A 14,063-nucleotide genomic window follows, 5' to 3' on the forward strand; every position below is an offset into this window, starting at 1 on the left:
TGATGTAAGCTTCGTTATGATTGCATCATCCATGACTTCTAGGAATACCATGATGCAATTCATATCATGTATGACGCAATACCGGCTTCAGATTGCATCATTCATTGTTTTGCCTAAAAAGCAAGTACTGTCCAAACCCAGTCATAGATTTATTCATAGATCCAGTCAAAGTTGTATTTTAGTCATTTCTGGTTTAAATTGAGATCCCTTCCCTTTATAACTCACTTATCCTCTGCCATTCCCAAGTCAAGGTTCGTATATACTGACCCAATAGAATATCTTGAAAACTAGAGCCAATCAACAATTTTAAGCATCATTTTCGTTCTCAGTGACCCAGAATTAGTAAAGTTTGACTATATTTATTTCAGAAGCATTTTGGCTGTAGAGCAGTGTAATCAAATATTCATTGGGCTAGACAGACAGAGAGAGAGAGAGAGAGAGAGAGAGAGAGACTCTATAGCTTGGTGGTTAGGGCACTCAGTAGGGTCACCCACATCCCAGGTGAGTGCCCTAACCACTGGGTATTGCTTATTCTGGGCTCAGCGGGGATCTCTCTCTCTCTCTCTCTCTCACACACACACACACACACACATACATAGACGCACATGAGAAACCTTCATGATGAAACAGCAATTTTTCAAGGGGGACCCAGGGGCTGTCAAAAGTTTTTCAACCAGCTTTAGAAATGATAGAGAGGAGGAGAAGTGCCCAAAGTATGCTATGCTGTGGCTTTGCTCAGCGGGTGAATGGTGCCTTGGGGGCCATTACCAGCTGGCTCAGCGTAGCAAAGCCCCTAGACATACTCTAACCTATGCTCAGGCTGAGCCGGGCAGAGATGCAGAGAGCTGTAACTATTTCCCTGATCGTCTCCCACTTTGCATCACCAAGTATAAATTCAATGAAGCAGAGAATCTGGCCTGAAAGATCCACAAACTGCTAACAGGGTCTTCTTCTTCCAATGTAATGAGAATCAGATCACCTGTGGGAAGGACATGTTAAACTCAGAGTTTATATTTCAGAGAGGAAACAAGAACCATTGTTTATGGTTTTGCTCTTTTTGCAAGACCCCTTTTACTGTGTCCGTCTTTTACTGTCACTCATGAGGCTATGTCTACACTGTGGACCTCACAGTGCCACAGCTGTACCAATGCAGCTGCATTGCTGAAAGATCTCTGTGTAGCTGCTCTGTGTAAACCACCCCCAACGAGCGGCGGTAGCTATGTTGGCAGGAGAGCATCTTCCACTGACATAGTGCTGTCCACATCTCCGCTTTTGTTGGTGAAACTTATGTCAGTCAGGGGTGTCTTTTTTCAAACCCCTGACCGACAAAAGCCTAACATTGCTCAGTTAGTATAATGGGATATCATTATTTGATCAAATTATTTTCTTCTATTTCAAGATCTAGAATCCCATGATTTTTGCTATATTGAAATCTTTTTCTATGGCAGTTTAATATACTACTGATAAAAACCTGGACTAAACAAAAAATGTACATTTTATATGTAACAAAAGATAACATTAAGGTTGTTGATCAAAATACCAGACTAAAAAGTACCTTGGCCTCTAATTGATAATTTTAGTTGGTATTGCCTTAGGGAATAGGTGCTGTTTTGATAAAAATAATAACTTAATTATACTACGCAAATTGCCCTGACCAAGGTACTCATCACATTGAACAATAATTTAACATACTACAAAAATATTATAAAGCAACAATATTAATCACACGTGGATAAGACATAATTAATATAAAAATCACATAAATGCTCAACCTGGCTGATGATGAAACATTGTCTCTTTCCCCTCTCAAAGAAACATAGTTCATAGATGAGTTTTCACTTTTCATGTCTCCTCTGAGAATAGTTTAAAAATTAAAATGTCATGCTTCTTCATCTCAGATTAAATACTTTCCCTTCACAACCAAGACTGTGGTAATAAAATCTATCATTTTTACCATGATGTGCTGTCAAGATTAAACAAGAGGTGGACATGGAAAAGAGGGAAAGGAAAAACAAAGGGCCTGATATTCACTTTGTGATCTAACCCTTAGTAAGGGGTCACTGCCCCAGGAGCATCCCAGGAGGGAAAATGCAACTCAGGGAACCACAGTCTCACTCCTGGTCACCCTGCTGCTCTGGGGAGGTGCAGGGTGACCAGGTGCAACAGGGCTACATTGCAGAACCACTGACATGCCACCAGGTGTTTTGGGGGGAGATAGAGCTCCATCCACTCAAAGGGGGGGGGGCTATTGAGCATTAGTCATGCAGAGTTGAAGTCTACTCCCTTGTGCCGGTGACAGGATGGGCCCTGATCTGCTCCTGAGGTATTGAGAAAATGCTCAATTACTAGAACTTCTATATTTTTGTCATAGGTTCATAGACTTGAGACATCTCTGTGCATCCCACATGTAGATCTGGCTCTCTGACATATCCTCCTAGATGTCTCATCATCACCATCACGATTGCACCCCAGCACCTGGCTGTTGCCTCTGACTCTCACTTCACTTCTGGACTCAGTATTGTCAACCCCAAGCATTCAAAAATTATGTCTGGCCTCCAAAATATCATGAGATTGACTTAAAATCATGAGATTTTAACATATAATAAATGTTGGGTTCTTTGTATTCATTTTTTGGCTTTTGAACTTTTTAGCGATAATGTTTACAAGTTTTTCTCCATGAGTGTTAGAAACTTACCTACATTTTAAACAAAAATTGAGATAATTTAAATTTATAACTGGGTTCAAAAAAGGATTGGATAAGTTCATGGAGGATAGATCCATCAGTGGCTATTGGCCAAGCTGGTCAGAGAGGCAACCCCATGTTCTGGGTGTCCCTGAGCCTCTGACAGCCAGGTGCTGGGACTGGACGACAGGGTATGGATCACTAGATAATTGCCCTGTTTTGTTCTTTCCCTCTGAAGCATCAGGCAGTGGCCAGTGTCAGAAGACAGGATACTGGGCTAGATGGACCATTGGTCTGACCCAGTATGGCCATTCTTATGTGAGTCTCATGTAATCACCTGGCTACAGAAGCTGGGCTTTAAGTGAAATGCCAAATATTGTGAGATTTATGATAAAATCACAAGCGTCAACAATAATGTGCGTCACACATCTAAGCCATGTCCATATCTTGCTGCTTTTTTCCATTGTAACAACTCTGGGATCTGGCCTTTTCTATCAACTAAAATTCTCATCTAGGCTCTCATGATTTCTTGTCTAGGCTCCTGCAATATTCTCTTCTCTGGCCTCCCTGACCCACATTGTCTATTAAAAATACAGCTGCTACGATCACCTTCCTGGACCGATTAAATCAACTTCCTCTTTGGATGCCTTGAATTCACTACATTAAATTCAAGCGTCTTGCCCTCATCCTTAAGGGCCGTCCCTAGCTCTGCCCCTCTCTATTTATCTCCTCCCCCCGAAGTGCTCTTGTGCCCTCTTCCTTGCTGACTCTTATGCTTGCAACACTTCCCCAAACTGATCCATGAAGCCATTACCCTCTTTAAATCCTTCATGCAACCAAACAGAGCCAGAGCTCCCACAACACTTTTGCAGGGGAGGGACAGGAAGTGAGACAACGTGACCCCACAATCACCTCCAAATGGCAATACATGGCCCCAGGAGCCTGTTCCCCACACCTTTCAGGGGGTGCCCCATGAAACAGCAGCTTCCCTAACTCTGGGCTAAGTGGGTGAAGAGAGAGGTAGGCAATCCTCCAGATATCCCCTGGAAGCAGTACTTGTACCTCATGGTCAATCGCTTTGCTGGATTAGCAGCTTTCTCCTATTATCACTTACCCTTCCTTGTTCTACAACTTATGTGATAGTAATTTGTGTTACAATACAAGAGGTGCAGGGTTCAAACCCTGCTGATGATAGTTACAGTTGAATATCAAAGAAAATTGTATTTTCTTTTAAAAAGTAAGCAATTATGTACAAAAACCTTTGTTAAAAAAGCACCATTTCAAAATCAAATACCGGAACGTTAAGAAATCTGATTTTCAGTTTTCTGTACAATATTAATTCAGCCCTCTTCAGCATATGTATTATGATACCACCTTTAATTAAATTATCACATTTTTTTTCCCACCAGACCCCTGCCTCATTCAGTGAACAAGAATGAGTAAGCGTCAGAATTAAATTTGCATGGGCAATTGTAAATTCTATCATATCCAAACATGAATGTTTTTCTTTTACATTGTAGCCTAAATAATATTCCTTGAACAGTTTTATTGTAACATAAGTATTTCCAAAATGGAATCTATCATAATGCTACAATACTTAATGATGACATTAAATAAAACCAATCCTGCCACTGACTGTTGGTGTGGGCAACTAGACACTTCCCCCAACATCATTTTTTGCCATATATGATTACCCTTTGTTTACCTGGGTAATTAACCTGTTTTGAATTCAAGTGATGAGTTATTATCTAAAATTATCAGAATTAATTTGTGCCCAGGCTGTGACAGGTTGTTACGTAGCTGTACAGATTACCAGGGACCAGCCAAGGAGCCTTCCCATCTTCTATGTGTTCTATTCAAAACCACATGAAATGTGAAGTCCCTGTGTTCAGATAAGTGCAGGGACTGCTACCTCCATGCCACACCAGCAATCCACATTATCTTAAGTCCCGATTCCATATCTACTCACTTAGCATTACAGGTGCTAATCAGCAAGCATGCAGCTTGCCCAGGTGAGTGTAGTGGCAGGCTCTCTCCCCAGGCATGTTGTGGAGCTCTGGAAGGCATTCATTCTGAGGCAGAGTATCTCCCAGAGATCCCCCTGGAGAGTACAGCTCTGTATCAACTCTGAACGGAGCTGTACTTTTAATGTACATCTGACAGTTTGCGAGACACACTATCAAATGACTTCTGAAAACTTAAGGTCCATATTCTGATCTGATTTACACTCCTAAAAGCCTGAAGCCGTTTCCCTGAAATCAAAAGAGTTACTACAGATTTAAAGGGGTATAACTGAGAACAGAATTTGGCTGTAGATATATTGGGCTAGATCCTTGGTCCCACCAAAGATGCTTTGTGCTGCTCCAATAATGTAAAGCAGTCTTAAAGGTGGTTGAAATGGTTACCTGGGGAAATTCCTGAGTAGTGAAAGACTGGTGTAGCTAGCACCACACCGCTGTCTCCTGCCCCTTACCCCCACCTCTCAGCTATCTGATGTAAAGCATGTAGTGGGGAAAAGAAAGTGTTACAAGAACACCCCAGCATTTCATCAATCTCTAGCTGCTAAAATTGCCACCTAGGGTCTATTGCAGCTTGTACAACTTACAGACCCTTGTTTCTCAAGACTATACTGGTATCTGGCAGCCCAAGGATCAAGGAGCCATAAGGCGGCATCATCATCTGAGGATTTTGACCATTACACTCACTAATTTTGTAATTCTAAAATAAATATATCAAATTTGTGTGGGATTGATTTTACAGATTAATGCTTTTGATATTCTCTAAAAGTTTAGGAATCTTTCTCTTGATACTGTAGTTGTTTCATTATTTTACAAGACAAGACATGAAAGTTAGATTTTGGTAGTAACTCTGCACACAGATGCAGAGATGGAACTCAAGTTGAGTACTTCTCTTGCTGCTTCCCCATTTTAACCCGCACACTCCCAAGATCAACACTACATGTACTTTTCTCCAATCTTTCACAAGCTCCCTGGTTTTCATTAGGTTTCCAATATGGTCGATAGATCAGTTAAGTCCATAAGGTACAAACTACTCAGCGCCAGGGCACCACTACTCACAAGTGAAGCAGCTTGCAGGACTTGGGCCTAAGTTCTTGGCTACTTCCTTTAATACCTCATGGTGCATATCCTAACATACTGACGTGTATGTGTGTGGATTTTCCAAAACATTGATGTAGCTGCTCTTTATCAACACCTATTTCACCTTTGACTAGGAAGGGAAACAGAGTTATCATATATGAATCACACTGTGTACCACACTAAGACATATATTTTCTATAAGAAGAAATTGGCACAAAACCAGAAGCACTTGAATGCTTGAATGCTTAGTTACATATCAAACATAGATAATGCATCATGGATCAGATTCTCAGCAGCAGAGGATTCCTCTTTCTTTGGAGCGGTCCTCCTGGGGCCAGAGTGCTACCTCTACAGCCTGTATCTGACAGCAATGACGCACAAAGCTGCCACAGTGCACCAGGAGCCCGATTCAGCTAAGCACATGCTTCCGTGCTCTGCTGAAGTGGTACAAAGAAGATCTGGCCCACGTACAATTCAGTAAGTAAGGAGGACAGAAACCTCCCAAAACACAAGAATTGCACATACACACCTCCCTTTATTTTCAACTATTTAAAAAATGTAATGTGAATACTTTAGATACTGACTTAAAAATATAGTGAATAAGAGCAGGTTAGGACTTACCGTTACACCAAAGAAGTTGGTTTCATTCATAGCATCCAGAAATATTTTGCCAAGTTTGTGGTTTGTGTAGTTAAAATCCTCAATTTTTTGGTGTTTGTTTGTAGTGTTGAGATATTTCATTGCCCGCTGCAGTGTTTTGGCAATCACCCATATTCCATCGTAGGCATAACCATGAAATTTACTGGACTGTCCATCTCCCCGTTTGTCATTATACTCCTTTTCATACTGCTGTGGCGTCTGTGGAGAAGGAAATAAAACTTCACGACATAGCTCAGGACTTCACAGATTTTGGGTCCTGAACCTTCATTTTTTAAGTGTCCCATTGATATAGAAAAGATTTTTAAGGCAAGCGCTAGGAAAGAGTTAAAATCCCATGAGATCATGCATTCTTATTAATTTCAAGAGTGATGGTGGGAGGTGGAGGGAAAGAGCCTAGAAAGAGATGAATATGTATTGCACAGGCTGTGTATGTAAGAAGCACCCATTTTAAGTAATTTTACTTTCATACATCAGTCTGCTGTTCCAACGCATCCAGCATCCTGAGTTGCAAGCTGGTGATCCATAGAATTACCAAAGGGGAAGATTCTTCCTGATCTCTGTCACAGAGGTTGGGGTATGCCCTGAAGTGAGGTTTTATAACCTCATCATTTTTTCCTAATGTAAGTGATTTTTTTTAAAATCACAAAAGTGTCTAGGGTTTTGTTGTTATTATTGTTTTATTTCAGAATCTTGCTAAGCTCTTGACCTGAGTAATAGCTTGTTGCAATGAGTTCCAGAATGGTAGCATTTTGCACTCAATCTGCACAGGTGTGAATGACCACATGAGGGCAGAGCAGTGGAGAATCAGGCCCATTTATTCATGGGCTGGGACTTCATGCATTATATTTTATACAGAAACAACACAGAATACAGAATACACACAACACATTTTATGGGCCTGTCTACACTACCACACGGGGTCGATTTAAGATATGCAACTTCAGCTACATGAATAGCATAGCTGAAGTCGACGTACTTAGATCTACTTACCGCGGTGTCTTCACTACGGTAAGTCGACAGCTGACACTCTCCCGTCGACTCCGCTTGCGCTTCTCGTTCTGGTGGAGTACCAGAGTCGATGGGAGAGTGCTCAGCGGTCAATTTATCATGTCTGATCCGGCGGGTAGTGTAGACAAGCCGAAAGTGTTATAAAGAACATCTTGAAAAGACAAAGAACCTTCAAAAATCATACACGTGGTTATGTGATAAGCTGGCATTCTGCATATTTATCTATCTAAAATCTGGGGTGCATCCAATCCTGTGAGTCACAGAGATCTAGTAAGGTTAACAATTTGTAGGATCAGGGTTTACCGAGTATAAATAATATATACAGCTAAGGAAGGAGATAGCAAAAAAGGTTTCTAATGATCTGTCTGCCCACATAGTATCTAGTACTGTGGATTGTAATGTGGGGATTTTGTATAAGGCTTGTGCTTTACTGCCTTAAGGGTATGTATGTGTATCTGTCTGTAGGGAAAATCCAAGAACAAAGACAACAGGGAGAGGGATTTTATCTGTATATCACCCTGCAGAAGAGAAGAAATAATATCTTACGTGTTTTAAAATAGCATACTGGAGGAGAAGGATAATCATATCAGCTGCTATCCAAGTGCAAATAAGTAAATAATAAGGATGATAATTAAAAAAAAGTGAACTGACATTGTTTAATCAGAATGTTAAAGTACGTAACATTTTTCCAGTAAGCATCGATGTCAAGAAGTGACTCATGGAAAAACATGAGCACCTCTGATTAAAGAAGTGTTTGGAAATCTGGCAATTGCTAGTGGCAGCCTTAGTTCTAGGTCTAATAATAGGTGCTTCCTAGGGCATCCCACTGTAAGGGGCACCAAAAACACAGGATCTGGTTGCCCTCTGTGCCTTGCAGTTACCTGTAGTAATACTGGTGTGCTCTACACTCAGCATCACCTTCTGAGAAAGGCTACTCAATAGCAGCACTGCTCTTTGGAGGCAGGCTAGCTGCCTCCTAGCTGTGCCAGCAGCAGCGATTTCCTCCTCATTTGGGCCCTAAAAAATCTTTGGCCAGAAGAACAGTCTTCAGGGATACCCCAGAAGGTGGGAAGCGGGGAGGTGGAAATAAAATGAGTCATGGAAGAGGCAGCGAGAGACCTGGGAAAGGGGCAGGAAAGTGAGAGGACAACTTAGGAGGAAGTGGACCAGACAAGGAAATCTAAATGTGGGAGAAGGGAGGCAGAGAGATGGACATAAATTGGTTACAAAGGAGACTGGGAATGGTAGGTGAAACTTGGGGAAACCTAAGGAAGGATGTGGAGCAACCGGAGATTGGTTCTAAGAGCCCTAAGGATTCCTGTGCTTCGTAGACATTCATCCCCAGCAGGGGCGGCTCTATGTATTTTGCTGCCCCAAGCACGGTAGTCAGGCGGCCTTTGGCGGTGCGGCTGCGGGAGGTCCGCCGGTAATGCGGATTTGGCGGCATGCCTGCGGGAGGTCCGCCGGTCCCGCGCCTTCGGTGTACCCGCCGCCGAATTGCCGCCGAAGCCACGGGACCGGCAGACCTCCCACAGGCATGCCGCCGAAGGCTCCCTGACTGCAGCCCCCACAGCGACCGGCAGGCCGCCCCCTTCGGCTTGCCGCCCCAGGCACGCGCTTGGTGCGCTGGTGCCTGGAGCCGCTCCTGATCCCCAGCATCGTGGGGCTGGAGGGGTGGGCCTCCTCCAAAGTTCCCAGCGCTGTTGAGAGTCTTTTCCAAGGGAAATGAAGCAGCAGACCCTTAGGAAAGGTCTGCAAGATGATGAGGAAAGGGCCGGGGGCTTGAGGGAAAAGAGAGATTGTTTAGGGGTCCACTCATAGAAAAGGGAGATAAAATGAGGGCAGGAGGAGAAAAGAGAATGAGGGTTACACAAAAACATGGCAGAAGAAGACGATTGTTGTGGAGAATCTGGGGTGAGAGATGAGGGATTGCTTAATGCTTGCTGTACTCTGACTATTTCTGTTGGTAGTTATTAGTCCCTCTCTTTCCTGATCACTAAATTTACCCAAAGGCACAAAATATTAAAAAAGCTACCCTACAATGTCTCTTTCTGTAGTTATCAAATTTTAAATAATTGACAGGCAAAACAATATGTACATAAGAGGAATATTTTTGAATGTTGCAAAGTAGTTGAAAGAAAGATACTAACCCGTCCTGATATGGTCTTTATCACTTTTGAACTGAGAGGTTCAAAATCCACTCCAATGTAACCTTCCATGGCAGTAAGAAGGTTTTTGCTGAGACACTGTGAAGAATTAATCCAAGATTCCCACCATGAACTTTCATACCACCCAGGAATGATCCATTGATATTTACTGCCATACATCTCCTCATCATAAGCCTACAATAATAATAAAAAAATCAGTAGACATTGAGCAGTTTACTGGTCAAAACACTTACAAAAAACATCAGAAATAAAAGCTCTCTTGTTTAAGTTTCTACATAATGAATTTACTGCATATTTAAAGAATGCAAAAATATTTTAAATAACTTATTTTCTAACAGTGCAGATTTATTTCTTTTTTGTTTCCAAATTTATGCACATGAAGACAGCATTTTAGAAAATAATAAATCAAAAGCTGTTCAAATCCAGTTTAATTAGAAGTAGAGGAACAAAAAAGTACTTGGTATCTAAAAGGCGGCCGGGGAGAAGGGGGAGGGGGAGGGAAAGGAAGCTAAACACGATTGAGGGAAGTGGAGCAATTCCATAAGAAATCCTCTATAAGGTGGCTTTCAACCTCAGTCTGAGAAGAGTGGAAATAGATGAGTATTTGTGCATATGCACAAACATGCATTGTTAGTGTGAAACAGCTATATTAAACACAGTCCGTATATTATTTTTCCTTGTGTAAAGCAGGCTTGATTTCAATTAATGACATAATATCAGAGCAGAATGTAACCTTCTGCTGCAATATTGACATTAAAGTCTTATCAACTGATAAAGAATCATCCAAAATTGAAACAAGAATTAGGGAAAGAATATAACCAGAAAATCATCAGCCTGTAATCCAGAAGACAAAAATTCACAATGTTTCAAATGTTCATGTTGTGATGTGATAAAATAAATTGAAGAGAAACATTAACTAGACATTTGTTTTTTGAGAAATATGAAGCAATGGTAAAGCTTGTGGCATGGCAAACAATTTTTGCAGATATTCTCTTTTAAATAATAAACTATTTAATACTGAAATCTACTTTTCAAAACATTGAGCACAGCCCATTAATCCCACAGAGACTGAAAGTTTTACTTTAGCTACACAAAACACACAAAACAGAGGTATCTACAATACTTTATTTTTCAGACATGTATGGTAACATACATGAAAATTTGTTCTCCATGCAGAAGAGGAATTCGTTATGGTTGATAAAGGAATCCTGAACTTTTGTATTGTGAAGGAAAGTCTCCTTTATCTAGCATAAAATCTGCAAATCTTTCCTGAAGATTCTCTTTCCTTGTTGCTGCTGGATGTCTTCCTGTGGACATTTCAGTTCTCTTCAAATAGTAATTTTCATGTTTCTTTGCTTCCTCATAAATATGTGGGATATTAGAGATGCAAGGCATGTAATGGAGCGAAAACAGATGCCCAAGTCTTTTAGAAGTATATGATACAACCCTAAAACCCTTAAATGTAACAGACTTTCATAAAATCTGAAAAAGGAAGAGATTCTTACAAATATTCATTTTTTTCCATCTGCATCATCCTTATAGAGAACAGACTAGGAGCAGAAGAGGGAATTAGCCAGGATATGAATATGAAGCATACTGCTTACTCAGAATACAATCCTTATGAAAAATACTCCAAAGAGGATCTGAAGAAGGCCCTGGGGATACTTGAAGATGAGATGGAAATGTTAAAGCAAGAAATAGAAACATGGACAACTCCCAAATGAGGTTAATGACCAGGTGTAGGAAGAATGTTAGAGTTGGGTTTTATGCCTGCCTGGACTATTACAGTGCTGCCAACTCTTACAGATTTACAGTGAGCAAGGCAATTTTGTTTGCCTCAGCTGCAGGAACTCAGTTTAGATCAAGTTACACAAATTATGTATATAATGTGCTGCTTGATGGAGTGGAGGGCCTTCAGCTTCTCCCAGAACCCCAAAATACCAATTAATTACCTGAGTGTGCCCCAAGCTATATCTTAATGAAATTGTGCACCCCCATAGCCCCACATCAATTCCGTACTTCCCCAGCCCCGCTGCTATTAATTTTGTGCCCCCAGCCGAACAGAAATTCTGCCCCTCCACCACCCATGTGCACCTTGCTCCACTGCACACCCCTGCTCCGCCTCCAGCTGAAGAGGTTCATCATCCTCTCCCCAAGCCTGTGACAGAGGCAGCTCCAAGAGCTCTTGACCCCATTCCTCCAAGACTTGCGGAAGGGCAGATCTAAGGGTTTTTCTTCCTGTTAGGATATAGATATTCAGGCCTGTCTGTAAAGGCCTGTACTTTAAGAATTTAGGTGTATTCTTATCACTTAGCTAGTTATAGAGGTATAAAAGAAAGAATCAAAATCACTTTCTGTATATGTAAGAGCCTTCTCTCACTGTAACAGTCTGAGGCCTGGTTCTTAGGCTAAGGCCTTCGGCTAAGCAGCAGAGGCAGACATAAACTGGGAAATGTATGGTCACATCCTCACATTCCAAACTAGTCACATGGAAATAAGGTGCTATTGGGCTGTTAGGAATACAATCCTGCCCTGATATTCCTATCACCTCCAGAGAAAGGAAAGAGCCTAGAAGATATAAAAGGAAACTTAGGTTGATAGTTTTCTGTCTGGTAAGAACTCACTTATCAATAGACACAGCTGGAAAACGCTTATGTCTGTATAGATGTACTTGTGAAATCCTCACTTCTGTATTGTTTTGTATGTTTATTTGCATGGTCTCTGTCTGGTTCTGTAATTGTTTCTGTCTGCTGTATAATTAATTTTGCTGGGTGTAAACTAATTAAGGTAGTGGGATATAATTGGTTAGCTAATAATGTTACAATATGTTAGGATTGGTTAGGTAAATTTTAGTAGAATGATTGGTTAAGGTATAGCTAAAAATATTACTATATAAATTAGGGGCAAACAGGAAGTAAGTTGGGATTCGAAAATAAGGAAAAAGGAACTTGGATTTAAGCTTGCTGGAAGTTCACCCCAATAAACATCGAATTGTTTGCACCTTCGGACTTCGGGTATTGTTGCTCTCTGTTCATGCGAGAAGGACCAGGGAAGTGTGAGAGTGAAGGAATAAGCTTTCTGAGAGTGAAGGAATAAGCTCTCTGACACTTCCATCAGTACACTAGGGTAGCACTAAACAGAGTGCACTGGCCAGATAAACTAGGTTTACAGCTGCTTTGCATCACCAGAGCAATACAAAGCAGCCAGTGCATAATCATGAATCTTCCTATCTGGCCAGCTCTCTGGGCTGACCAAGTTCCCAGTTGGCCAGCTCCCAGGCTACTTGCCTGGTGGGGAAGTTGGTGGGCTCCTGGGCAACTGGCTAGGAGCCAGAGACACAGCATGACAATTTTAAACAATTCTGTTTCGGTTCTTCCAAATTAGAATTTTTCAAAAATGTTCATTCTGTGAAAAATTTCACTTTTTTTTTAAATGATTTTTTTTTAATATAAAATTGTCCATGGTATGGACATTCCGGTTCCCACACAGCTCTACTCTTGACACATGTTCCAGTCAGACTCCCTCACACCACAGACTCATTTTAACCAACAGAATCATTGCATACAAATTGGCTATAGAAGAAGGGGAATGACTGGTTGAGTTCACTCTGATATTTCAATGGCCATTGAACTGGCCCTGTCTAGAGTCTATATAACAATTAATTAGATACAACAGTTTTTAATGTCTTGGCATAATTACTAATTTCTTCCAATATAGGGTATGCATAACTTTTGAATTAATTTTAACTATACCGAAAGTTTGAAGAGTCGGTTATTCCATTATTATGATCATTTGGGACACAGGAATAACAGACATAGATATTAAATTTCTTAAAAGGACAAGTTTTAATTAATTTTAACTCAAACCTATTAAGAGATTTATTTGTAAATTCTCAGAAAATGTATTCAATAGTCATAGAGCAAGTGTGGCACATTTGGGAAGAACATGTTATATTTTTCTTACATTACAAAGAGCTTGAATCCATGCTCTAAATGCAAAATGGAACCTCAACCTTAACTAAGGTCACATTTGCACTGATAATCCTGTATCCATCTTCATCCATCCAATGAAAGTGTGTTCCAGCTATAAAAAAAAAAATCTTACTTTGCATGCGGGGGAACATTGTTAAGTTGCTGCCAGGGGTGCTGGAACTAGGGGTTCTGGGGGGCATGGCAGGACCCTCTGGCTTGAAGTGGTTTCTATCATATACAGGGTTTACAGTTTTCTTCAATGGCTTTCAGTATCCCCACTCTACCAATTGTTCTAATGCCGCTGGTTGCTGCATGATAAAACTGTCATCTGATTTACCGTTGTTCTCTTGGATTTGTTGCATCAGATAATGGGACTGTAATGGGGTCTACAAACCCCATAGCGAGCATAGACAGAAGGGGAAGGAGATCCTCTCCTGTTTACAGGCTAACAGCTTGACCACACCCCCATACAGCT

At 41.1% G+C, this 14,063-nt stretch overlaps 1 protein-coding gene across 1 annotated transcript in view; it reads right to left on the reverse strand.

Moving 5' to 3' along the window:
* Positions 1-14,063, reverse strand: part of GABBR2 (gamma-aminobutyric acid type B receptor subunit 2) — an 860,826-nt gene that overhangs the window by 423,719 nt on the left and 423,044 nt on the right. Inside the window, exons 6-7 of the mRNA XM_026659240.2 lie at positions 9,600-9,791; positions 6,403-6,639 (exon numbers count right to left, since the gene is read on the reverse strand). Of these exons, the coding sequence (XP_026515025.1) occupies positions 6,403-6,639; positions 9,600-9,791 (429 nt within the window). The remainder of the gene's footprint in view (positions 1-6,402; positions 6,640-9,599; positions 9,792-14,063) is intronic.

This window comes from Terrapene carolina, unplaced genomic scaffold, assembly GCF_002925995.2.
Source record: "Terrapene carolina triunguis isolate 2854851 unplaced genomic scaffold, T_m_triunguis-2.0 Scaffold613, whole genome shotgun sequence".
Taxonomy (NCBI): Eukaryota; Metazoa; Chordata; order Testudines; family Emydidae; genus Terrapene; species Terrapene triunguis.